General features: G+C 39.8%; 1 protein-coding gene across 3 annotated transcripts; it reads left to right on the forward strand.

Annotated features, from left to right (window-relative positions):
* Positions 1–1424: 1424 nt before the first annotated feature.
* On the forward strand, positions 1425–24313 carry Tctn3 (tectonic family member 3). Of its 3 annotated transcripts, none has more exons than XM_042689313.1 (14): positions 1425–1745; positions 1914–2037; positions 2358–2476; positions 6195–6322; positions 6537–6645; positions 6734–6849; positions 7283–7318; positions 7831–7911; positions 8621–8746; positions 9996–10100; positions 10933–11027; positions 13240–13399; positions 14255–14386; positions 23404–24313. In XM_042689313.1, the coding sequence occupies exons 1-14, from the start codon at positions 1490–1492 to the stop codon at positions 23638–23640; spliced, it is 1824 nt and encodes a 607-aa protein (XP_042545247.1). In that variant the 5' UTR covers positions 1425–1489; the 3' UTR covers positions 23641–24313. The 3 variants fall into 3 exon arrangements, with proteins under 3 accessions (XP_042545247.1, XP_042545246.1, XP_042545248.1); XM_042689312.1 differs by having other exon boundaries at positions 13240–13393; positions 14249–14386; XM_042689314.1 differs by lacking the exon at positions 14255–14386 and having other exon boundaries at positions 13240–13393.
* The last annotated feature ends 1886 nt before the right edge of the window (positions 24314–26199 follow it).

A 26199-nucleotide genomic window follows, 5' to 3' on the forward strand; every position in this document is an offset into this window, starting at 1 on the left:
CTGCCTAACCCGGGTGCTGGTGGCTCACACTTGTAATCCTAGCTACTCAGGAGGCTGAGATCTGAAGGTCCCAGTTCAAAGCCAGCCCAGGCAGGAAAGTCTGAAACTCCTATCTCCAATAAACCACCAGAAAAGTAGAAGTGGCGCTGTGGCTCAATTGGTAGAGTGCTTGCCTTGAACTGAAGCACCCAGGCCCAGAGTTCAAGCCCCATGACCAAAAAAAAAGAAAAGTCTGCCTAAGTGATCTGTCTGGAAAGGGAAACATAGGCTAGATTTTAAATAAGTATACTAGATTTCAGATAATTCTTAACAAATCTTAACTCATATTCCCAAACCAAAGAACTGAAATTATGCAGATGTAAGAACTGTGGAGACAAGAAAGTATTAGGCATAACAGGAACGATATTTTAATTATCTAGGATTCTAAAGTCCAATACCACAGGTACTAGCCACCTATGATTAGTTAACTCTGAATTAACTAAAAATGCATTTCCTCAGTCACAGCAAGCAACTGTGCAATAGCTTGTGGCTACTACATTGGATAGTACAGCTATAAAAAGTTTCCTACATAGCAGAAAATTCAATTGGACAGCACTGTCCTAGAGAATCAAAAGAGAGGTAAATCACATCTGGAAAAAAAAAACCACAAAAAACAGAAACGCTAAACAGTGTTGGAAAAAAGGCTTCTAAGGACAAAAAAAAAAAAATTCTCTCCTCCATCCCAAGGATATTTTCATTTTTGTATCTTTTCTCTCATATCCTAGAAAAATCGATTCCTCTGCTGTTAATTCTTTCTTGCCCTGTTTCCTCACATTCTCCCCAGGCCCGATTTCCCCATTCCTAACCTCCCTTCTCTCACTACTTTTTCTAGCAAGAAATATGATGTACACGTTGGAGGGTTTTTAAAAAAATTTAAAAGTCTGAATAATAAAAGGAACGGAATAAGCATTAGCTCTAATTGCTTCCCGCAAAATAGGCTATTTAGAAGGATACATTTTTAAAGCTTTGCGACTTCCAGCGTATTTCCCTACCCAGAGATCCTTATCCTTTCATAGAAAGGGTTTCTCACCATAGGAATCCCGGGTGAAAGACATGCAATTCAAGTTCCGGCCTCTGGGGCTCCCCTCTGTGGAAGAAGGGCTCCCTCCGTCCAGAAGTGAAGTCCGCGCGGGACTGAGTTCTGCGGTCGGTCCGCTGAGCTCCTGCTGTCATCTAGTGGCGAGAAGGGACAAGGGCTCCTTCGCCCCAGCAGTTGCCAAGCGACGGAGGCAGTGAGGCGCGGGGGGCCCAAGGAAGATGGCGCAGAACGAAGGATGCTGCCCGGGCTGCAACAATCCCGCTTCCTATTGGCTGCAGCGTCTCCGTTATTGCCACGAGCCAATGATCAGCTAGAGATCGATGACGTCAGACGCCGTGGACTCACGCTCTAGCAACGCGTCTGGAGACCGCGGAGTCCCGTGTTCCGCCGTTCCTGCACCTCGGTTTCCTCATGAACACCCCGCAGCTCGAGCTGCTGTGGTTGTACTTCTTGATCCTCCCTGAGGGCGCCCGGTTACAGCCCTCTTTCTCCCCGTCAGGGACAATGCCCACCTCCTCAGTCCTGGGCCCGGTGACGGAGGGCGGGACTCCACAGCCCTCCTTGGAGAATGCCACTCTCGGGGAAGTGCCTGGGCTTCTCAGCACGGCGGGCCCTTCTCTTGCGACCCCCGCAGCGCCCGCGAACTGGACCGCCGACCTCTTCCCAGGTGAAGGGAACAGTTGGGGAAACTGTGTAGACTTCAGAGATGCGCGATTCTGTAAGATTGACTCGCCGCGAAGGGAGGAGAGTGGGACAACTAGAAGGGGACGGGCTTAGCAGTTTGGAAGAGTTGGGGGGGTCTTATCTCGCTCTACTTTTGATTGTACTTTCATAGTCCTACCGATCTGTGTCTGTGACTTGACACCTGGTACCTGCGATCTAAACTGCTGCTGCGATAGAGATTGCTATCTTCTCCATCCCAGGACAGTGTTCTCCTTCTGCCTTCCAGGCAGCGTCAGGTAAGCTGCAGTACCCAGAAAGAATCTTAAAGAGGGCAGGTCCTAGAATGTGTAATATTTGGAAATAAAAAGATAAGCTACTGTACTTCCTACTCCCTACTTGTAAGGTGTTCCTTGTTTTGTTTTGTTTTTGTTCTCAAGGAGTGATCCTTTCTGATTCTCTAAAACAGCTATAGTAGAATAGACTTGGGTTGTTGCATTGTAGCTTCCCAAGGAGCCTCTCTGGTGAGGGCCACTCTTAAAGAAAATTTCTTTAAATAAGACACTCGTAAAGATCTACATCTTCCTCCTAAATGTACGTTCTTCGTCTTTCTTCACAGGTCTTCAAGCTGGGTGTGTGTAGACAACTCTCTTATCTTTAAGAGTAATTCTCCATTTCCTTCGAGAGTTTTCATGAATTCAAATGGAATCAAGCAGTTTTGTGTCCATGTGAACAACTGTGAGTAGAAGCATCATTGATTGCTCTTACCTAACGTTTATTGAGAAGTGACTTTGTCTTTGCACTTTCCCTTGATTCATTCTTTAAGTATTTTGTTTTTGTTCTTTCTCTTAAATTCCGCTTCTCATCCTACCTTTTCCCATATCCAATCTATTAGAGGACCTTTGCAATTTCTTAGGCTTTTGATCAGATAACATACAGGACTTGAATTTAATACTTTTTTTTTTTGTCAGTCATGGGGCTTGAACTCTGGGCCTGGGTGCATCCCTGAGTCCTTCAGCTCAAGGCCTGCGCTCTACTACTTGAATCACAGCACCACTTCTGGTTTCTTGGTGGTTAATTGGAGATAAGAGTCTCAGGGAGTTCTTGCCTGGGCTGGCTTTGATCCTCAGATCTCAGCCCCCTGAGTAGCTAGGATTACAGGTATAAGCCACTGTCGCCCAGAATTTAATACTTCTAATCATCCCTCTTAACTCTGATAATCATAGAGTATATCCTCCCCAACTTGCTACACTCTCCAAAGGTTTCTGAACAAGGAAGCCAGCATAATGCTATGTTTTGGATTGGTTCATATAACAAAGTGATTCTCCATGGCTGGCTGTGATGTGAATGCCTGCTCTGTGTATGTGTGAGACAGGTAGAGAAATGACCATAAGCTTTTTCCTTTAAAAAAAAATAATTTACTTTATTGTTATTATAAAGGTGTACAGAAGGAAGTGTACCCATTACCTGACTCATGTCATTGTAATCCCTCTTTACGTTGTTTTTTCCTTTTGTACAAACACAAGTCCAGCTCCCCAGCCTCATTCTTCCTTGTCCAAAAAGCTCATTTGACTTTACTACCTGGAGAATAATGTCCAGCTTCTTTGCCTGCAAGTTAGTGTGCTCTCATATTTGAGCTAACTCTTTTTTCTACTCACTGTCACTCCCTCTCTACATTTCACCTTCTGTTCTGGCCAAATTCAACTTCTCATTGTCCTCAAGATAAGCCATTGCATTTCCCCCAAGTTTGTGTTTTCTTTTCTTCTTGACTCAAATATTCATTCCTCTTTCTCATTGCATTTTAAAATGTATAACTCTTCCAAGAATCCACTCTTGTTCATCATCCTCAAAAGTTCTGATACATTTGTTGTTTTAAGTTCTCTTGGAATGTATAGGATTTCTTGTATTGTTGCCAGTTCATGGTAGACCATATTTTCAAAGGTATGATATTAGCACCTCAAAGGGACAAACCATATCTTTATTTGCCCACAGTGCATGGATGTTGAAAAATGTTCTTTTCTCCCCCCATTTTCTGTGGTTTTGCTTTTGTTGTTGTTGTTGTTGCTTTTTAAGGTCACCCAAGCAAGCACAGAACTCATAATGCTCCTACCTTAGCTCTCAATGCTGGGATTACAAACTTGCACTCCTTGCCTGACAATGAAGGTTATCTTAGTTTTGTTCAGAAACCTTTGTATAGTTATTCTTTAAAGTGGTAATAGGATTTGAATTCAGAGCCTGTACTTACTAGGCAGATACTTTACCACTTAAGCTACACACCCCCCACACACACCCTTTGCAATTTTAGTTATTTTTCAGATAGAGTATCCATTTTTTTTACCTAGGCCAGCTTGGACTGTTATACTCTTTCTCTGGACATTTTATTTACATTATTTTCTTCTTAAAATTTAAAAAATTACCTTTAGTTGTACAAAGTAATATCTGTGCATTTTAAAATTCCTGTTTGGGGGGGGGAGCGGAGAGGTTTGGGTTGGGGAGCAGGGGGAGGTTGGGAAAGGATGGGAAGGGGAAACAAAGGAGGAGGCTACAATGCTTGATAAGAAATGTACTCATTATCTTGCCCATGTAATTGTAACCCCTCTGTACAGTATTTTCACAATAAAAAAATAAATAAAATGAAAAAAAAAAAAGATAAAATTCCTGTTTACCATCACTCCCACCAGTATACCTGAGCTGAAGTGAGAGAGAAAATGTTAACTTTGTCTTACTGATTTAAGCTATGAAAAAAATATTTACCATCCCACCTAGCTCTCCTATTAATTTGTGTTTCAGTTTAACTTTCAATTATAATGATAGAAATAACTGCATCTTTTATGAAGTTGTTATGTCCTCCTCTGTGGTTTTCAGACTATAAATTCCAAAGGAAATGTTAAGCAGCTCCTGGAAGCTTTGGCTCCTTGATTTCAGGTCATAGGTGAAAGGTGGTCTACAGAACAGCAGCATCAGCATCACTAGTTTCAGAGCAGCACTGCTTTTTCAAACGCTAATATACATGTGTGTCACTTAGGAATTTTGTCAACATGATTCAGACATCACCTAGAGATTGTGTTAGCATAATCCAGACTCAGTAGGTGTAAGGAATGGCCTGAGTGTGCATATTTCTGACAAGCTCCAGATGATACTGAAGTTGTTAACAGTTAACAGTAGCGTGATCTAGATGTATAAAGAATGAATACAAAAAGCACGGGGCGGGGATGGGGGGGCCTGGGAGTGTGGCTTAGTGGTAGAGTGTTTGCCTTGCATGCATGAAGCCCTGGGTTCAATTCTTTAGTAGCACATAAACAGAGAAGTCTGGAACTGGCGCTGTGGCTCAAGTGGTAGGGTGCTAGCCTTGAGCAAAAGAAGCTCAGGAATCCTGAGTTGAAGCCCCAGGACTGGCAAAAAAAAAAAAAAGAAAAAAGGATGAATAGTCTTGAGAGGCCCCAGAATTGAGAGCTGTGTTCATTTCGTGCTGTCAGAAAGCTGAAGAATCATAAATGAAATGTGTTGAAGATAAAAGTCGAGCCTTTTTTGGTGGGGAAGGCACTTGATGTCTAGGGTTTTTAACTAGGCAGGCATTCTACCTAAATGAAACATTTAGCCATGTTTCAATCCTTTTGCTTTTATCAGACAGGATCTCATACTTTTTGCCCAGCCAACTTCAGACCATGATCCTCCTACTTCTACTGCCTCAGTGTCTAGGACTACTGTGTGCACCATCATGCCTAGCCCAAAGTGCCAAACTTATTTCATGTGGAAGCATCATTAGCTTTCAATGATTTGGGTCTCATTATCTTTTGACTTTGTCCAAGTGACATACTTAATACAAAGAATAAAACTAGCATGGAGCTTGTTTTTGCTTGGAGTGGTAAACCCAGTGTTACCTGCCATTCATTGGACTCTGGGCACGGGACAGCAACAGGATCTTTTTCCTCTTCCAAGAAAAATGAAAAGTACAGCTCAAATATTATCTTTAACTTTGCCTTGGTCCTATGGAAACAGTATAATTTTCTTTTATCAGTCATCTGGTATGGGTCAAATACCACCATTGCCGAGTTTTCTTTTTTCACAAATTGTTAATCACACACATTCTTGGCTATAAGAGACTAAGAGCTGACTGACATTCAATGACTGTGTTATTTACTTAGATCCTCATACTAAGACATTATTTCAGTTAATAGGTTATCTATAAAGAGGATGTTCATATCAATAAATCTGAATTTTATCTCTAGAGATGGGATACTAATTTGGAATCTTTCAGGGAAATGTTCTAAAACTTGATCTGGATGCTATCATAATGCAACTATATGTATTTATAAAACAACTTTGACTATATTTTAGTCATTTTCACACGTATATTATACTTAAATAATTTTTTCATATTGTTTGGCATGCTATGTATTTAAACGTAAATGCTTTTGTTTTTAACTAAACTTCTTTCTTTTGAAAAATATTGCAGCAAAATTAAACTATTTCCAGAAGCTCCAAAAGGTCAATGCAACCAACTTCCAGGCCCTAGCTGCAGAGTTTGGAAGCAAATCATTTACTTCAACATTGCTACCTCAGCCACAACTCTCTTTTTATAGGGTGAGCCTGGGAAGGGAATTCCCATTGTTTGTTTTTGGTTTTCCTATCATAGTAAACAATGGTCATTGTGTCTTTGTGCTGCCTCCCTAGGATGTGGTAAACCATTCCTGGCTCTTTTAGAGGATACTTCTGTCCTTGTAAACAAGCCATTTAGTTTACTTTGTCACTGCTGGTTTATTTCAATCCATTCTCACTGAAAAACTGTGTTCTACAGGCTGGGGATCCCATTCTGACTTACTTCCCCCAGTGGTCTATAGTAAGCTTACTGAGGCAGCCTGCGGGAGTGGGAGCCGGAGGACTCTGTGTTGAGAGCAATCCTGCAGGTGGGTCCAGTGCAGAAGTGCCAGCCTTCTTGCTCAATTTAAAACAGACTTTCTCATTTATTACCATGTTCATTCTTTGTGTTGTAAGGTTTCCTAGAGAGTAAAAGTACAACCTGTACTCGTTTCTTCAAGGACCTGGCCAGTAGCTGTACCTCAGATCCAGCCCTGGATGCTGTCTCCTACTATAATTTCACAGTCTTGAAGGTGGGTGTGCTGCTGTTCTCACCTTGTCACCATCATGAATTTGTAGTCAACATGCTACCCACTATTGTGGTTGTGGAAAATTCACCAACTGAAAGTCAGACTTCTCAAGAGCTACATAAAAGGCAGAAGGCCTATCATCGGAAAAAGATGAATTGAGGATATATATTTGTGTACATGTATATTTATGTGTATATATATATTATATATGTGTGTGTATATATACATATGTATATATATACATATGTACCTATATAGCTTAAAGTTCTGACACTTTAGTGTAAGGAAGAATTAGGAATGTAAGAAAGAGAGCAAGCAGTTCCAATATTTTGATTGTTCCTACAACCCAACATCAAAGTACATTGGTAGTAATCTGAAACTACAAGCTCATGGTGACTTTATGTATATCCATGTCTCCATTGTTCTCTTTTTCTAGGTGCCGAAAGATATGACTGATCTTCAGAATATGAAGGTATGATGCCATTTAGCAGGGAAAAGGAAAAAGAATATTGTAACTAAAGCAATTCAGTCTGTATTTTAATGATGGAAGAAATGTAAGTCTGATGCATCATAGTGAAATGTGGATCTAAAACAATGCTTTACAAAGAGCAGTCCAATAATTTCATATGAATTTAAGATTAATGAAGTATTATAGTAAATCTAGAAAACACTTGAGTTAAAATTAAATACAGCATTTGGGGTTCTTAGAGTCTTCTAATGAAATAAAGGCCCTTAAAAGTTGATTACAGGTTTGCTTATACTTGTTTATGGGTGCCTGTTTTATATCATCTCATAGAATTAATGTCCTGAGAAATATATTTTGAGATGTGCTGATGTAGAATAAGTTTTGAATTTAAATTGTAGTCTAGCAATGGAAGGAGAAAGAAAAGGGGAAAACAGATACTCATTTTAGCATGATACATAGCTAGAAGAGAAAATGCAACTTTCAATTTTAGTTGATCTTTTTTTTTTTCCCCTTGATAGTTCCAGGTTCCAATAACACTTACCTCACAGGCAAGTCCTCCTCTGTTGGCTGGAAACACTTGTCAGAATATCGTTTCCCAGGTAGGGCTGCAGACCTCAGATTCTACACTCATGTATGTTGATTAGTATTGTAAGAGATGTGCTAGTGTAACCCCAGCTGAAGTTTTGTGTATTATCTGAGATTTCATATGTCGAGTTGAACCCAATATCTTCCTCCTTACTATGTTTCTAACATGTCCACTGCCACCATCCTCCAGTTCAGAACATTTCAAGTTCAGAACATTCTGACTCCTTCCTTTTCCCACATTCTGTTACTGATTCCTATTGACTGATCATAATTTCTTCTTTTGATAGGAAACAAGTCTGTAATAGTCAGTGCAGAAGTAGTAAATCATCATTTTAAAGACTGCTAGAAATTTACTAGCAGCTAGCAGCTATCTTTCGCTTCAGACACCTCGAGTCAAGTAGCCCAGTTTCCATCTAAAGATGAGTGGTTTACATTTCAGAAGCTCACCTCTGCTTCTAGTACTTACTGTCTTCTTCCCCCAGTCAAAACTTTTTCTGAACACAACTCTCCCATAAACACTTCCTAGAAAAGCCCTATCCTCTTTTTTCTTGAGTAAATGTAATTAATATAAAGCTATCCCTATCTTTTCATGCTGTTTTTGTTTTAAATGTTGTTTAATTTATTTATACATGTAGTTATAATAACACAGTTATAAAATACTTTTCTTTAAACACAATTAGTCCAATAGCTCTTTTCTTAATTGATTCTTCTTTTGCATTTCAGGTCATCTATGAGATAGAGACCAATGGGACCTTTGGAATCCAGAAAGTCTCTGTCAGTTTTGGACAAACCAACTTGACTGTTGAACCAGGTGTTTCCTTACAGCAAGACTTCATCATTCACTTTAGGGTTAGAGCCCTTTTCTTGTAGCAGATTGAGAGGGTTAGAAATAGCTCTCTGCTTCTAGAATGCATGTAAACTAAAGTAAAACTATGAATGCCTAGTTTGAATATTCTTTAACTACATGTAATAGATATTCAACTTTTTTTTTTTTTTTTTGGTACTGCTCCTGGCTTTTTTGGCAGTTAACTGGAGATAAATTTCATGGACTTTTCTGCCAAAGCTGGCTTCAAACTGAATGATCTTCAGATCTCAGACTTCTGAGTACCTAGGATTACTTTTTACTTAATCTTTAACTCAGTTAACTTAAGAATTTAGCTAGCTTTTCCTCTTATTTTTGGCCATTCCTCATTTCCCACTGAATCTTGTTTCTGGTGTTAGTCACCACATTTTGGCTTTCTTCTACTTGTTTTCCTTTTTGAACCCATCAGAGTTCAACTCTGTGTAAGTTCTCTATCTTCTGCATTTTGTCTCTGGAATATTATAGTTGTCTCATTTTAGCCAGTTTAAACATAGCACTAAATTGATAGCAACTTTTGCAGTGCTAGGGTTTGAATCATGGCCTTAATGTTGCTTGTTTAAGCTTGCACTCTACCACTTGAGCAATGTTTCTAGCCCTGCTTTTGTTGTTGCTGTTAGTTATTTTGAAGATGGAGTTTTCATGGTCTTTTCTACAAGCTGATTATGAAACAAGATCCTTCAGATCTCAGCCTCCTAGGTACCTAGGATTACAAGCACGAGCTACAGGTACCTGGCTCAGAGCAATTTTTGAGAAATTAGGTTAAGTGGTTCTTGGTTGTAATCCTTGATAGAATTCCAATCACTCAAGTTTTTTTGTTTTTTGTTTTTGGTCTGGGCTGGGACACTGTCCCTGAGCTGTTCTGCTCAAGGCTAGCGCTCTACTTTTGAGCTACAGTGCCACTTCCATTTTTGGGGATGGTTAATTGGAGATAAGAGTCTCACAGACTTTTCTGCCCAGGCTGCTTTGAACTGCAATCCTCAGATCTCAGCCTCCTGAGTAGCTAGGATTACCCGTGTGAGCTACTAGCACTTAGGTGTTGTTTGTTTTGTTTTGTTTTTGTTTTTTTTAGTGAAGAACTCCAATGTTAAAACATTGGAGTATAAATTGTAACATGATATACATGGAAGGAAACTAGATTGTTCAGTACAGATCATGTTATAAGGAAAGATAAGAAGCCAGGCAAGATAGGAAAATATGCTTTTTACAATAACCAACTGTTCTTTACTCTTTCTGCAGGCTTTTCAGTGGAACAGGGCTGTTTCTCCTGGTCCAAGAAGTGGGAATCCTGGATATATTGTTGGGAAGCCACTCTTGGTTCTAACTGGTGACACTGGTCACTCCGTATCCTTTGCAGATCTGGGTGGACTCTTGTAGCTAAAGGGGAAATGCTGCTAAGTTTAGATTTTCTAATTCTCCAAATTCTGCTAATCCATCATGTTTCCAAGTGTTGATACCACTGAAGGCTTTCAACATCCCACCTGAATACTGGGGTTTGAATCTAGGGCCTTGCGATTGATAGGCACTTCTACCACTTAAGCAATTTCTCCAGCCCTAAAAATTAAAAGCTTTAAACTTTAGAATGACTAGGAGGGCACCAGTGGCTCAAGTCTGTAATCCTAGCTACTTACGAGGCTGAGATCTGAGAATTGTGGTTTGAAGCCAGCCTGGGTAAGAAAGTCTAATATAGACCCATCTCCAATAAAGTAATCAGAAAAGGCCAGAAGTAGCACTGTGCTCAAGTGATAGAGTTCTAGCCTTGAGCAAAAGAAGTTCAGAGACAGTGTTCAGGCCCAGAGTTCAAGCCCCAAACAGACAACTAGAGTGGCTAAAGATGAGGAGCAAACTTTTTGCTTTTTTTTTTTTTTTTTTGGTCGTCATGGGGCTTGAACACTGGGCCTGGGCGTGGTCCCTCAGCTCTTCAACTCAAGGGGAGCGCTCTACCACTTGAGCTACAGCGCCACTACTTTTTGCTTTTTTAAACTCATGATGTATGTTTAATTTATTCTCTAATTCTGTTTTTTTAATTGTCAGTGGAAAATGCATAAATTTATAATTTGTACAATAGGATAGTAGTGTAAGATACAATGTTAAGGGAACAGTGACAGTATAGATTTTCCAAGCCTACTTTCTTTTTTCTATTGTGGTCTCCTTGACTGTCACTCTTCTACCTCAGATGACCCTCTTGCAGAGCCAGGGTGATGGAATCTGCTCTGTTAAGAGACATGAAGTACAATTTGGAGTGAATGCAATATCTGGATGCAAGTTCAGGTAGTTTTTTGCTTCTGTAACCTCCCTAACAATTGATCTCCTTATAGGAAGAATGTTGATGTAGAAACCTTTTATTTATTTGTTTGTTTTGCTCTTCTTAGGGCTTTAACTCAGGGCCTAGGTTCTGTCCTGGAGCTTTTTTTGCTTAAGACTGGTGCTCCACTTTTATGGAGGTTAGTGCTTAAGGCTAGTGTTCCACAGCTCCACTTTTGGCTTTTATGGCAGTTAATTGACAATAAGAGACCCATGGGGGTTGGGAAGATGGCTCAGTGGTAGAGCGCTTGCCTTGCATGCATGAGGCCCTGAGTTCGATTCCTCAGCACCATACAAGCAAAAAGAAAAAAGCCAGAAGTGGCGCTGTGGCTCAAGTGGTAGAGCACTAGCCTTGAGCTAAGAGCTGAGGGACATTGCCCAGGCCAGAGTTCAGGCCTCACGACCGGACCCCCCCCCAAAAAAAATAAATAAAAATAACAGACCCATTGGTTTCCCTGCCCAGACTGGCTTTGAACCATGATTCTCATGTCTCAGCCTCCTGAATAGTGTGAGCCACTGGTTTCTTAGGAGGAACTTTTTATTTTTGGTGGTACTGGGGTTTGAACCTGGGGCTTCATATTTACTAGGCAGGTACTATATTGCTGAGTCACACAATGCAGCCCTTTTTTTGTGCTGGTTATTTTTTATGTAAGGCCTACTTCCTGTCCAGGTATGCACCTGGACCATAATCCCCTTATTTTCAACATCCCATTATAAATGGGATGACAGGCATCCACCCCCCATTAAGATAGTTTCCAGGGCTGGGAAGGCTCAGTAGTTAAGTGCATGCATGAGGTGCTGGGTTTGATACTTCAGCACCACATAAACAGAAAAAGCCAGAAGTGGCTTTATGGCTCAAGTGGTAGAGCATTACCCTTGAGCTGAGAGCTGAGGGACAGGGCTCAGGCCCAGAATTAAAGCCCCATGACCAACAACAACAAAAGTCTTTTGGCAAGGTGCTGGTAGCTTATACCTATAATCCTAGCTACTCCAGAGGCTGAGATCTGAAAATCACAGTTCAAAGCTAACCTGGGCAGGAAAGTTTGTGAAACTCTTATTTCCAATAAACTACTCAGAAAAAGCTGGAAGTAGTGCTGTAGCTCAGTGGTAAGAGCACTAACCTTGAGTAAAAGAAGCTCAGGGGCAGTACTCAGTCCTTAGGACTGGCGTGCGCATACACACACACACAAATAATAAGAGACTCATGGACTATTCTGTCTAGTCTGGCCTGGAACCTCAATCCTTCTGTTCTCAGCTCTCAAGTAGCTGGAATTATGGGCGTGAGCCACTAGTGCCTGTCTTTGATATATAGTCACTTCTTAATATTTTATTTTTTATTTTTTTTGGTGGTCGTGGGGCTTGAACTCTGAGCCTGGGCACTGTCCCTGAGCTCTTCAGCTCAAGGCTAGTACTCTACCGCTTGAGCCACAGCTCAGAAAACCACTTCTGGTTTTCTGGTGGTTAATTGGAGATAAGAGTCTCAAGAACTTTCCTGCCCCGACTGGCTTTGAATCACGATCCTTAGATCTCAGCCTCCTGAGTAGCTAGGATTACAGGCATGAGCCACTGGTGCCCAGCTACTTTTTAATATTTTAAATGATAGTTCAGAAAATGCTCATTAAGAATAGTCTTTAAATCTAAATAATACCATATTGCCTTTGTATAGCACCTTTATAGTAACAATAAAAACAAGTTTAGGAAGGAAAAGAAATAGACAAAAAAAGAAATATATATATATATATATATATATATATATATTTTGTGTGTGTGTGTGTGTGTGTGTGTGTGTGTGTGTGTGTGTGTGTGTGTCCGGTTGTGGGGCCTGAACTCTGGGCCTGGGCGCTGTCCCTCAGCTTCTGAACTCTGGGCCTGGGTGCTGTCCCTCAGCTCTTTAGCTCAAAGCTAGCGCTCTACCACTTGAGTCACAGCGCCACTTCCGGATTTTTTCTTTTTTGCTTATGTGGTGCTGAGGAATTGAGCCCAGGGCCTCAGGCATGCAAGGCAAGCGCTCTACCACTGAGCCAACTTCCCAGCCCTAGAAATATATTCTTATCTGCTCAAAAAAAAGATACCATATTGATGCTAAGAGATTTCTAGTGACCCTTAAAATTTAGTGAGGATTTACACTAATACATATTGTATTAGCATCGCACTCCAACCTCCAGGTGTTTAATTACAGGCTCAAGGAGGTGGACTGCAACAAGTTGCAGCAGGAGATTTGTCAGACTCTTCATGGAAGACTGAGACCAGAACATGTGGCCATCTTTGGTAACGCTCACCCAGCCCAGAAAGGAGAGTGGACCAGGATCCTCAGCAAGAACTGCAGTGTTTCAGTAAGGAGGAACACTTAAAAATATTTTTTATACAACTTACCTGTTTTCTTCTAGTAGTTTCATAGTTTGGGTCTGACATTTAGGTCTTTGGTCCATTTTGAGTTGATTTTTGTAAATGGTCTGAAATAGAGCTCAAGATTCGTTATTCTGTATATGAATATTCTGCTTTCCCAGTACCACTTATTGAAGAGGTTGTGCTTTTTCTAATATTCAAGAATCAATTGACTGTAGATTCTCCATTCTATTCATTGATCTTTGTATCAGTAACATGATCTATGTGTCCATGAATTTTATGCCAGTAACATGGTAAACCTGCACTATGTCCTTGTGCCAGGTATTAAGCTGTGTCCTTTCTGTTCAAGACTCCTTGGGCAATTCGGGGTGTTTTTTTGGCCAGTCCTGGGGCTGGGCACTGTCCCTGAGCTTCTTTTGCTCAAGGCTAGTACTCTACCACTTGAGCCACAGAACCACTTCTGGCTTTTTCTGTGTATGTGGTACTGAGGAATTGAACCCAGGGCTTTATACATGCTAGGAAAGCACTCTACCACTAAGCCATATTCCAGGCTCAATTCGAGGTCTTTTATGTCATAAAATTTTAGGATTTTGTTCTTTCTATTAAGAATCTCATTGGTGTTTTGACAATATTGACTGAATCAGTAAAGTCACTTTGGGTAGTATGATATTTTAAAAAACAGTGATTCTTCCAATCTGTGCACACAGAAGGTCTTCACATTTTTATATGTCTTCTGTTTCCTTCATCATAGTTTTTGTGGTGGAGGTCATTCAATTCCAATTAAATTTATCCATTTGATTTTAAGTAAGCTATTCAAGCAAATGCTTCTTTACCTTCTGCAGGCTACAAACTGTACTTCCTGCTGTTTCATCCCAATTTCTCTGGAGATCCAGGTGTTGTGGGCGTATATAGGCCTTCAGTCCAACCCACAAGCTCATGTATCAGGAGCCCGATTTTTATACCAGTACAAATTTATACAGGTAAGTCATAGCTCAGAAAGGACCACTAACTGAAGTCTAGATTGGCTTATTAGCCATTTGATGGCAGGGTTCCTTTTTAACCTCTAAGAGCCAGATAATGTTACTAATGTTTAAACAAATGAATGAGTCTTTTCTCCCCACACATTCACTAAAACTAACATTTTGTCCTGATGAATATAGCCTGTGTCTAAGAGAGCTTTTCCCATAAGTCTGTGTTCACTGTGACAATCATAATTATTAGAGCTCTGAGCCTGTGGTTTATGATTAAAGTTATCAGGGTGACTAGTTTGTAGTAACCACTTCTTGCTTTTTATGTACTCCATTAAATGAATGCTTTTACTCTGTAATAGATGTTTATCTATTATTTATTATTTTTTATTTTTTTGTCAGTGGTGGGGCTGGAACTCTGGGCCTGGGCTCTGTTGCTCAGCTCTTCAGCTGTACACTAGCGCACTCTACTACTTGAACCTCAGCCCCACTTCCAGCTTTTTCTGCTTATGTGGTGCTGAGGAATCGAACCAAGGGCTTCATAAATGCAAGGCAAGCACTCTACCACTGAGCCACCTTCCCAGCCCCATATCTATTTTTTATAATGTATCTTAGAACAGCTTTAGTATCTGCCTTGATTTTTGAACTTAATCTCCAGCTTTACAAGTTAAAAGCATGGTGTTTTCACTTCAGTTCATGTTTTCACCAGTCTTGGTAAAGTGATTGGTGTATTTCTAGTATGAAGTTTATTAGCATACATTGAAAATTAAAAGATTGAAATTCCTATCTAGTTGCATTACACTTAATTCCTAGTTAAGAAACCTACATTGAATGCAGAATACAATTTTCCCTCATAGCAGGGTTGGGCAGCTTAGTTCTCTAGGATTATAAATAGGATTAACAGATTACCAGAAACTGTATTGCACAGAACATCCATTCTTTTCCTAACAAATACTATTTCTTTAAGACTTTTAATTGTGTTACAGCACTGACATTATCAAATTTTCTAAACTATACTTTTATTCTTGATTTGTGAGTTCCTGTGTCACAATAGTTTTTTATTTTCCAAAACCTCTGATACTCAGGCATTGAAGTTACCTGGTGCCTCTTTATTATCTAGCTAGTTTAACCAGTATCTTTTTCTAGTAGTTAGCAGGGGTCAGAGGTAGCTTTTCAAGTTAGTTTGCCCTTTCTACAATACTACACTTTATGATCATTCAGTCTACCTGGATTACATGGGTGTCAGTTGAAAGATTCAACTGTAATCATGCATAACTAAAGAAATATATATTCCAATGATAAGGTATATTGTCTTGAAGTTATTAAAAAGTATTGTGGCTTATACAAAGCCATGTCCTTTACTTAGGCAGATTTAAGGAATTTGTGAAAGTAATTTGATGGTAAAATTTTTAACTTTAAGGCCTAACCTGAGAAGCTGAAAGATGTTACATTCCTATAAAAGTGTTAAGACTTATGTAATAATAGTCTTATATCAGTAGTTAATCACATGCAAGCATTTTATTCAATAATAAAGATTTCTCTGCTGTTTTTTATGGTGGAAGGGGTAGAAGTCAAGGCCTTGTACATGCTAGGCAAGCACTAAACCACTGAGCTACTCTCACAGCTATTTCCTTAACTTGAATCACTTCAAAATCCATACATGCTTATCTGTTGGCTCTTCATATGAATTTTTTTTCTTAGAATAGAAAGGAAAGCTAAGGTACATGTTCTAGTGCTTTTAGAATGAAGTGTGGGGGGGTTAACACTTGAAGTGCATTTTTTTTTTTTTTCTGAAAATTTTCTCCCTGCCTAACTAGCCACCCTTTGAAGCTTTAGTTGACAGAGGTCTTACCTGGGCTGTTTCCATCAGCTTAATATATAAGTGATGGCATGGAGACTGAGTTGCAAACAGCAGTCTGTAGCATATATACTTGTTTGATCTCACCTATGAAATGGCTTTTGTTGTTATTTTAACACATGTCAACATATAAAAATCAGGAAATTTTACCTAGATGGCCAGATTCCTGACTTCACTTGAAAAATCTGACAACACAGATATTATTACACTCTTGCATGGCATCCACTCTTCTGTTACTATATAAGGAAATTCAGTATCCTTTAAATCCTTAAAGCACACAGCTGTGCTTACCAGACCTCCCACAGTTGAATATTGAGTCGTTTGTAAATAATGTATGGAAATATCAAAATGAAACTCCTTTGTAAAATGAATACACTAATTTTAAAAAAAGAGAAAACTAAAAACAAAAAATAGAAAAAAAATAACAAAAAGTTCTTTTTTTAAAAAGATAAGAAAATTATTTACAAGACAACTTAATAAAAGTAGAATTTCTTTTTATTTGTGTTATTAAGAAAAAGAATGGGTTGGGAAGGTGGCTCAGTGCTAGAGTGCTTGCCTTGCATGCATGAGGCTCTGGGTTTGATTCCTTAGCACCACATAAGCAGAAAAAGCCAGAACTGGTGCTGTAGCTCAAATGGTAGAGCACTAGCTTTGAGCTGAGGCACAGTGCCCAGGCCCAGAGTTCAGGCCCCACAAACGACAAAAAAAAAAAGAAAGAAAGAAAAGAAAAAGAACTCTGAAGGGGACAAAGTACTTTTCTATTCAACTAACTTATTAAGAGATAAAGGCAAATAGTGGCTGATTGATGTTTGAAAGACTTCAGGGACAGGAATTTTGCTGACAGTCATGGTGATCGAGTCCATGGGTGCTGCCACTGTTGTCCCTAGGATTCTCCCAGACATCAACAGAAAAGTGAAACAATCTAGTCACTTCTCAGCTCTTTCTGTCATAACAATTATTTCAAAATCTAATGTTGAGTTATTACTAAATTCTTTTGTTTAATGTTACTTATCTTCCCTAGTATTCTCCTTGCTTAATTATGAGATTGTGATAGAAGTTCCTGGCCTGACTTCACAATGTCAATAAATCACTTACAGTTATTTAAGGAATATTAGTATTTTTCTAATAAGTTATTAACTCTCAGCAGAGTCTCAGTGAAGTCTATGCAACTAAGAACCAATAAACTGACAGCAGTTTTCTTCCAACATATGTTAATTAGCTTGTATAAAATATAACCCACTTTAAACTAGAGTAAATTAGAGACATTTATGAAATAAAACAATACAATTAGCCTTGAAATCTAGTCTGAGATAAATTCTCTAAAAGTTCAGATAGCAAGCCGGGCGTTGGTGGCTCACGCCTGTAATCCTAGCTACTCAGGAGGCTGAGATCTGAGGATCACGGTTCAAAGCCAGCCCGGGCAGGAGAGACCATGAGACTCCTATCTCCAATAAACCACCAGAAAACCGGAAGTGGCGCTGTAGCTCAAGTGGTAGAGCTCTCGCCTTGAGCTGAAGAGCTGAGGGACAGCGCCCAGGCCCAGAGTTCAAGCCCCACGACCGACAAAAAAAAAAAAAAAAAATTCAAATAGCACATCATGACCCATTGGTGTGATGTGTTTAGCCCTGGGAGAAAAACATAGAATGATATCTATAAATTTGAAGTAAGCAAAAATTTCATAGTCAAATAACAAAAATTATTGTTAAAAATGCTCAACAAAATATATCATTATGAATACAAAAAGGCAGACTTGTATGTGAAATAGTATTTCTTAGTACATTATCTGATAACACTCAATGTAAGGACAAAAAAAAAGAAAGCAAACGCTAATAATAGGCAAAAGATTTGAACAGATGCTTCATTACCCGACCATAGGTACTACTGTATGTCCACCAAAATTGATAACATCAAACATATTCTGACAGTCTGATATACTGTAGTAGGAATGGGCAGTGGTACAACCACTTCGTCTTCACTGTGACCCAACAATTTTGTTCTTAGGTATATATCCAGGAAAGATTAAAATGTATGGCCCCCAACAAGACTTGTACTAGGAAGTCTTATATGGAAAAACATAGATGAATCTCAAAAATATGTATCTTGAATGAAAGAAATCACACACATCTATACTTATTTAAACTTCTAAGATATGTAGATTTAGGGCTGGGATGTAGCTCAGTAGCAGAGCACAAACCTAACATGAGCAAGGCTCTGTGTTCAGTTTTCAATATCATAAAATTGATTCATGGATTGACTATAATTTATTAATTATACCTCAACAGAAATAATAAAGGACATGCAGGAACACATTTAAGAAAATTGAAAACAAAAGACTAGGGAAAATGTGTGCAGTATATGTACTTAGCATTTTTTTGTGGTGGGGGGGGTCGGTCATGGGGTTTGAACTCTGGGCTTGGGCACTGTCCCTCAGCTCTTCAGCTCAAGGCGAGTGCTCTACCACTTGAACTACAGTGCCACTTCTGGTTTTCTGGTGATTTATTGGAGATAAGAGTCTCACGGACTTTCCTGCCCGGGCTGGCTATGAACCGCGATCCTCAGATCTCAGCCTCCTGAGTAGCTAGGATTACAGGCATGAGCCACAGTCACCTGGCTTACTTAGCATTCTTTTATGAAAAATATTCATATACCTCAGTGATGACTTACACACTTGAGCCAAAGATATAATTGTTTTAGTTTGTAGTAGTATATAGCTACAAGAGTATAAATCTAAGAGCACATGTATATAAGCTTTATCTTGGGGCTGGGAAGGTGGCTCAGTGGTAGAGTGCTTATCTTGCATGCATAAGGCCCTGGGTTTGATTCCTCAGCACCACATAAACAGAAAAAGCCAGAAGTGGTGCTGTGGCTCAAGTGGTAGAGCACTAGCTTTGACAAGCTGAAGAGCTAAGGGACAGCACTCAAGCCCAGAATTCAAGCCCTATGACCAGCAAAGAAAAAAAAAAAGCTCTATCTTTAAAATAATAGTTTCAATTTGATATAGAGCAGTAATGTAATTGTGTGAAAATCATGATTATAAAAATGTGATCTAGCCAGGCACTGGTTGGCTTACACCTGTAATCCTAGCTACTCAAGAGGCTGAGATCTGAGGATTACAGTTCAAAGCCAGCCTGAGCAGGAACATTCATGAGACTCTTATCTCCAATTAAGCACCAGAAAACTGGAAGTAGTGCTGTGGCTCAAGTGGTAGAGTGCTTACCTTGAGCTGAAGAGCTGAGAGAGGTGTCCAGGCTCAGAGTTCAAGCCCCAGGACTGACAAAAATTAACAAAAACAAACAAAAGTAATCTATAAGAGATATTTAGCCAGGCATCTGCCTGTAATCCTAGCTACTCAGGAAGCTGAGATCAGAGGATCTCGGTTCAAAGCCAGCCTGGGTAGGAAAGTCTGTGAGAATCTTTTTTTTTTTCTTTTTCCCCGGTTGTGGGGCCTGAACTCTGGGCCTGGGCGCTGTCCCTCAGCTCTTCAGCTCAAGGCTAGCACTCTACCACTTGAGCCACAGCACCACTTCCGGCTTTTTTCTTTTTGCTTATGTGGTGCTGCGGAACCCAGGGCCTCAGGCATGCAAGGCAAGCACTCTACCACTGAGCCCCCTTCTGCAGCCCCAGTCTGTGAGATTCTTATCTCCAATAAACCACTCAGAAAACTGGAAGTGGCCCTGTGGCTCAAGTGGTAGAGCGCTTGCCTTGAGCTGAAGAGCTGAGGGATAGTGCCCAGGCCCAGAGTTCAAGCCCCAGGACTGACAAAAAAAAAATTATTAACAAAACAAAACCCTTCATATTTCAAAGTAAATTTTATTTTAGGACAAAAGATTTTGCTTCATTTAAATTGAATTGAGCTGGTGGGAATGTACACTTATACAACCACTTTGGAAAGCAGTCTGGAGGGTCCTTAGAAAGCTAAAGATTGACCTCCCTTACGACCCAGTCATACCACTTCTAGGCATCTACCCTGAACAACAGGAACCAATATACAAGGACACGTGCACCTCCATGTTTATTGCAGCACTGTTCGCAATAGCTAGGATATGGAAACAACCTAGGTGCCCCACCACAGATGAATGGATCCAAAAATTGTGGTATCTATACACAATGGAATATTATGCAGCCATTAGAAATGACAAAATAATGGCATTTGCAGGGAAATGGATGGAGCTAGAAGGAATCATGTTGAGCGAGGTAAGCCAAGAACGAAGAGACAAACGGTACATGGTCTCCCTCATAAGTGGATGCTAAATCCAAAAGGTTAGGTGATACGACAAAACTAACAGGACTTAAGAAACAAAGAACTCCCGCTCATCTGGTTGAACCACTACTAAATATCCTCATGCTGCTGATCACAAATATGGTATATAACATGTGAACACTGTTATATATTACAGACTGTGGTAGACAATTTGCTCCAGGGAAGTTAGAATGAACTTGTGACTTTGAAATTATGTAATCATTTAATCACAATCAAAAAAAAAAAAAAAAAAAAAAGAACCTCGGGGAAGGGAGGGAGGGAGGGGATGGTAGGGGGAAAACAATGGAGGGGGTAACAATGTTCAAGAGGAAGTGTACTCATAACCTCACTCATGTAACTGTAACCCTCTGTATAGTAGCTTTACAATAAAAAATAAATAAATAAATAAAATACTGAAAGGAAAAAAAAAATAAAATAAAATAAATTGAATTGAGCTGAGCATGGTGGCATAGAATTTAATCCCAGCCTGAGGATGTTGAGGCAGGAGGACTAAGTTTGAATACACACTGTTCTACAAAAAAGACTCCAGAACAGCTTGTAGTATATAATTAGGCCGTAGGTCCTATTTCAGAAAAAGAATAAAAATAAATCACTCCATAAATAGAATTATATTATTCAAACTTCACAAAGGGTTAAAACAGAATTGTTGGTGATTTTTTAATTAAGTATCATAAAATACTATGGCTTGAGTAGAAATAAATTAAGTCAACCATACATAATGGATCTAGAGCCATAGAGAAAGAAATGTGCTGACTTGTCTCTGTCTTTTGTCTGCCTTTATAAAAGAGATGAGGTTACCAAATTTGAAGGAAATTGTTTTTCTGGTGCTCACACAATGAACAGTTGAATACTCTAATTTTGTCCAAATACAACTTTAAAATGTAAATGGGCAAGTCAGGTACCAGTGGCTCATACCTATAATCCTAGCTACTCAGGAGGCTGAGATCTGAGGATCCCAGTTTGAAGCCATCTGGACAGGAAATTCCATGAGACTTTATTTCTGACAAATATTCAGAAAAACTGGAAGTGGCGCTGGCGCTGTGGCCCAAGTGATAGAGTGCTAGCCTTGAGCAAAAAAAAGCCCAGGAACAGTGTCCAGGCCTAGGGTTCAAGCCCCAGGACCAGAAATAAGTAAATAAAAAATAAATAAGATGGAATATGAGAAGGTTAGACTTCAGAATTCAAACAATACCTTGAATTAACTCACAAAGCTGTTCTGCATGTAGTACCAAGATGAGTCAGTAACTTTAGTGTTAGCCAGTGACCCAGTTGGTACAATTCAGTACCATCTGCTTGGGTGCTCTACTGGGCTGCATTTGTTCCAAACTTCCACACAATTGTAGAGGCAATTTGATTTCTGTCTTAACTGAAATAATTGTATATATTTATGAAGTATGTCACCTACCTTCCTGCCTTCCTTCCTTCCTTGTGTGTGCCAGTGTTAGGGCTTGAACTCTAGGTCTTATGCTCTTGCTTAGCTTTTTCTCTCATGGCTGGTTTTCTACCACTTGAGCCACACCTCCAATTCCAGCTTTTTAGCAGTCTCATGCTAAGCTAGCATCAAACCTCAAACCTCAGCCTCCTGATTATCTTTGATTACAGATTTGATCCACCAGTGCTCAGATTCAGAATGATATTTTAATACCTGTAAATAGTATGTAGTTATCAACCAAGTAATTAGTTATTTCTGTCACCTCTGATATTGATCATTTCAATGTGCTACAAACATTCAAAATATTCTCTTCTAGTAAATTGGTGACTATAGTTACCCTATTGTACTATAGAATACCAAAACTTACTCCTATCAGACTGTGTTTTGTTATCTGTTAGACCCACTCTCTACCCATTCCAGCCAAAGTAATTTCCTTAATAAATGGAGACTACACATTTCATTTGAAATGCTTGTTAGTGAATTAATAAATAAATTCATTAAAGCCAACCTTTAAGGATTTGAATGATAGTGTGGTAGGAGGGATAAAAGATCAGATAGGAGTCTAAGTGAGCTCCCAAATAGTACAACATACTTTCCATCTTGTGATTTATTACCTCTCATTACTTTGTATTATTTTTCTTATACATACATAAGGGTTACTCCAGGTAAATTTTTGGTAGCTTGGTGTTTTCAGCAGATAATATGTGTGTATCACAGTGAAAAGGTGAGAAAAAATGTTCATTATAGGTTCCACAAGACAGTTTATTGTGGAATCATAATCTTCAATTTGCTTAGTAAGCATAGAGTCAGAACAAAAGGAATTCATTGTGATCAGTGTAATTGCAGTGTGTGTATCATCACCTTCAGTCATCTCCAAAAGCCATGTCAGGTTTACTACCTGAATCAGCCTGACAAGATCCTCCTTCTGGGAATATATGTTTTACGTGACTTAAATTTGTTCAGTGATTGGGAACACCTTTTCAAACCTTAAAGTGTCTGAATCTAACATTTTTTTTAGTCCATATTGCTGATTTCTTTTCCATGAGATTTCGCCTTTCTTTACTGTCTCCACTTGTATACACATACTGTTTCAGAACCTCAGCCTCTTTGCACCTAATGAAGCAGAGTTGCTAAGCAAGTAACAGCAGTGTTGCCATATGACTTCTGATATTGCAGCTCCCTAACTGGGGGAAACTTAGTCATATAACAGCCCTGGTGTTGTGGACTCTTGGTAAGAAATTAATTTCCTCATAGAGAACAATACAGAATCCATATCAGTAATATCTTGCTAGCAGCAGTTTGTTTTGAATCTCTCTTAAAGCCAAGTTAGTGGGCTGGAGATGTGGCTAAGCAGTAAAAGTGCCTAGTGAAAGTGAGGCCCTGAGATCAAATACTAGTACCACCAAAAAATAAAAAAAGTTGGACTACACCAGTGGGTACCAAGAACTAGCACTGATCTATTGACTTTCTTCTTATAGGATTCCCAAAAAGGAACGGACATAACTTTGACAACTCTTGTGAACTTTGTGGATATTACCCAGAAGCCACAGGCACCACGAGGTCAACCCCAAACGGACTGGAAATTGCCATTCGACTTTTTCTTTCCCTTCAAAGCAGCATTCAGCAGAGGGGTTGACTTCCAGAAAGGCTTAGCTTCTCCCATCTGTATCCTGTGCCTCTTACTTCTTGGAATTCTCAACCTACAGACTAAGTGAAGAAAGAGAATCATCAAATTTCAATTTTCCCTATGGGAAACTCTAAGACAGCCTACTTGGCTAAATTGACATTTACTTGGTTTTGACTGAAGGACACCATTTATGAAAATCGAACCTAACAAAGGAGTCTTCATTGTGAAGCACAATATTTTAGAAAAGTAGTGAATGTTCCTGCAAGCCAACAGGTACAAAGTAGGTTCTCTGCTTCTCAAGATGAGAAGGCGCAGAGCCCTCCTTCAGTGCCTGACTAAAGATTTCCAGGATCATCAGCCATCTGCTCCCAGGCACGGTTGGACCAGCAGGAAGGAGCACATTTATGCTGTCTCTCTGTGAATGCAGAATGGCTGCCCTCTGGATATGAGCTGACTATTCAGCTGGAAACTGCTGGCTCAGGATTTGTCTGGCTTTTTTGCCAAGGCCTGTCCACACCTTTTGCTCAGGCATAAGTGGTGAAAGTAATTCTTTTTACTCAGTTTCCAGAATAAATGTGGGTTCCCAGCTGTTTTTTCTACTAGCAAATGGCCTTACCATTTATTCCTCTTCTTTCCTTCCCTTCTTCATGGTAAGGAGAAATAAAACTGATTTGAGATCTTTGTTGTACTAAGTCTGGCAACATGGTAATTTAATTGCCCTGTGACATACTTCATGATTATTTTTTTTCTATGTGAGGATTTTTTTTGTCTTGTTTTATTTTTTTAAAAAAGGAAGCCAGGCATTCCCTGTACTTAATTGTATTTTTTTTTGTCTTTTCTCTTTTCGTACTGGGGATCGAACCCAGGACATTGCATTTGCTAGGCAAGAGCTTGGCCACTGGTCTACATCCCAGCCCCATTCCCTGTACTTAGAAGTTTGAGGTAGTAATATCAAGTGTATGGGTATTGCTACAACAGTACAGACCAGCAAAAATGAAGACCACATTTTAGAGAGACTAAAGATGTTTATTGCCCGTGACTCAAACCAGGCTACTGCCAGAAACAAGTTCCAGTGACAAGGGAGGGGAGACCCTGGATTTTATACAAGCTGGCTACACATAAAATAGGCATTAATCAGATACACTAAAGGTCAGACGGGCTGACATCAACTTCTGACCAAGCGAACAGTTCCTTTCCAATACTTGTGCAGAAATCATGACATGCCATTACTGTCTCTTCTGTATTGTTATTTAGAAAACATCTTTTGGGCTTACCACTAACAATTCAGATAGCCCCACCTTATTTGCCCCCAACTCACATTCCAGCAACAGTCCCACTGAACCATTTTTAGCAACTGAGTGGGGGCTACATTCTGGCAACTGGATGCTGGAAAGTCTCCTCATCAGGAGGGGTAACTTTTATCTACTTCCGTTGCATTCCCAACTCGCAAATATGTCCATCCTTAATCTGAACATTCCTATGATTCAAAGCTCAGTTGAGAGGGTGGACCTCTGTGCCCATACCTAGCCCATGACCATTCTCTTCCTGCCACATATATCTGGTCCAGAGTAGGCTACCAACATTTTCTCTCCCAGGAATTTGGAACCTCCACCAAGGCAAGAAATCATTCAGGAGTGGGCACTATCTGGATGTGTATGGGGAAGCCCTTTTCCACAAAATGTTAGTGAATGGAGAGCCTCTTAAAAGAACAGGTTGGGGGGCTGGCAGGGGGAAGCAGATATGTAACTACAATGTAAAGAGAGAGATGGAGGCTGATACTGGTCCTTAATTTTCTAATTCCAGTCCTTGCCTTTTGTGAGACCCAAGTTTACATACTGCCCTTGGAGACTCTCAGTTACCCCTTTAATTCATTCCTAAATGTTCCTCTTTCTCTATGAACCTCTGGTCCTGTCGAGCCTTATTTCTATTTGCTAAGCAAAAGTAAAATCACTCTAATCAAAGTAGTCCAATTTTTTTTTTCCCCCACATATACAGGAAAGATACCCTGACTTGACTTGTTTGGAGAAACAAACTAGCTCTTACATCTGGTATTTGACTTTTCCTAATCCAGAGTCAATAAGATAATGATAAAATAATTATTTTAATCATAAAAGCAGCAACAAGACAAAAATGTTGAATGTTAGCTGTTTTTGTATTTGATAATTTCTATTTTGAGACAGTTTCTCATTTGGTAGCCCCGTCGTGGCCTTGAACTCTCCATCCTTTAGCCTTTGCTTAAGTGCTAGGATTACTTATGTGCATCACAGTGCCCAGCTTTATACTTGATACCCTTAATAATGCTTTGAGATAAACAAGGGTAGTGTTGGCTTACCACTATCAATTCAGATAGTGTCAGCTTCCTATCCACATTCCCGCAACAGCCCCTCTAGGCACTTTCCGGCAACTGGGTGGGGGGCCACATTCCAGAAAATGGTTGCTGAAAAGTCCCTTTGACCCCTAACGTCATCTACTTTGATGCTTTTACTCTTCACCTCCAAAGAACTGCTCATGTATTTCCTAAGGTATTGGGGCACCATCAGATTCCCAAATACTCAGTCTCTCCCTTTCAAGAAGTGAGTGCTGTCAGCCCCTTTCATTTTGCTCTTTGTTCCTTGATGGGACCTTCTGTCCAATCCTCCTTTCTCCT

The sequence above is a fragment of the Dipodomys spectabilis genome, unplaced genomic scaffold (assembly GCF_019054845.1).
Source record: "Dipodomys spectabilis isolate Male_0828 unplaced genomic scaffold, ASM1905484v1 ptg000125l, whole genome shotgun sequence".
Lineage (NCBI taxonomy): Eukaryota > Metazoa > Chordata > Mammalia > Rodentia > Heteromyidae > Dipodomys > Dipodomys spectabilis.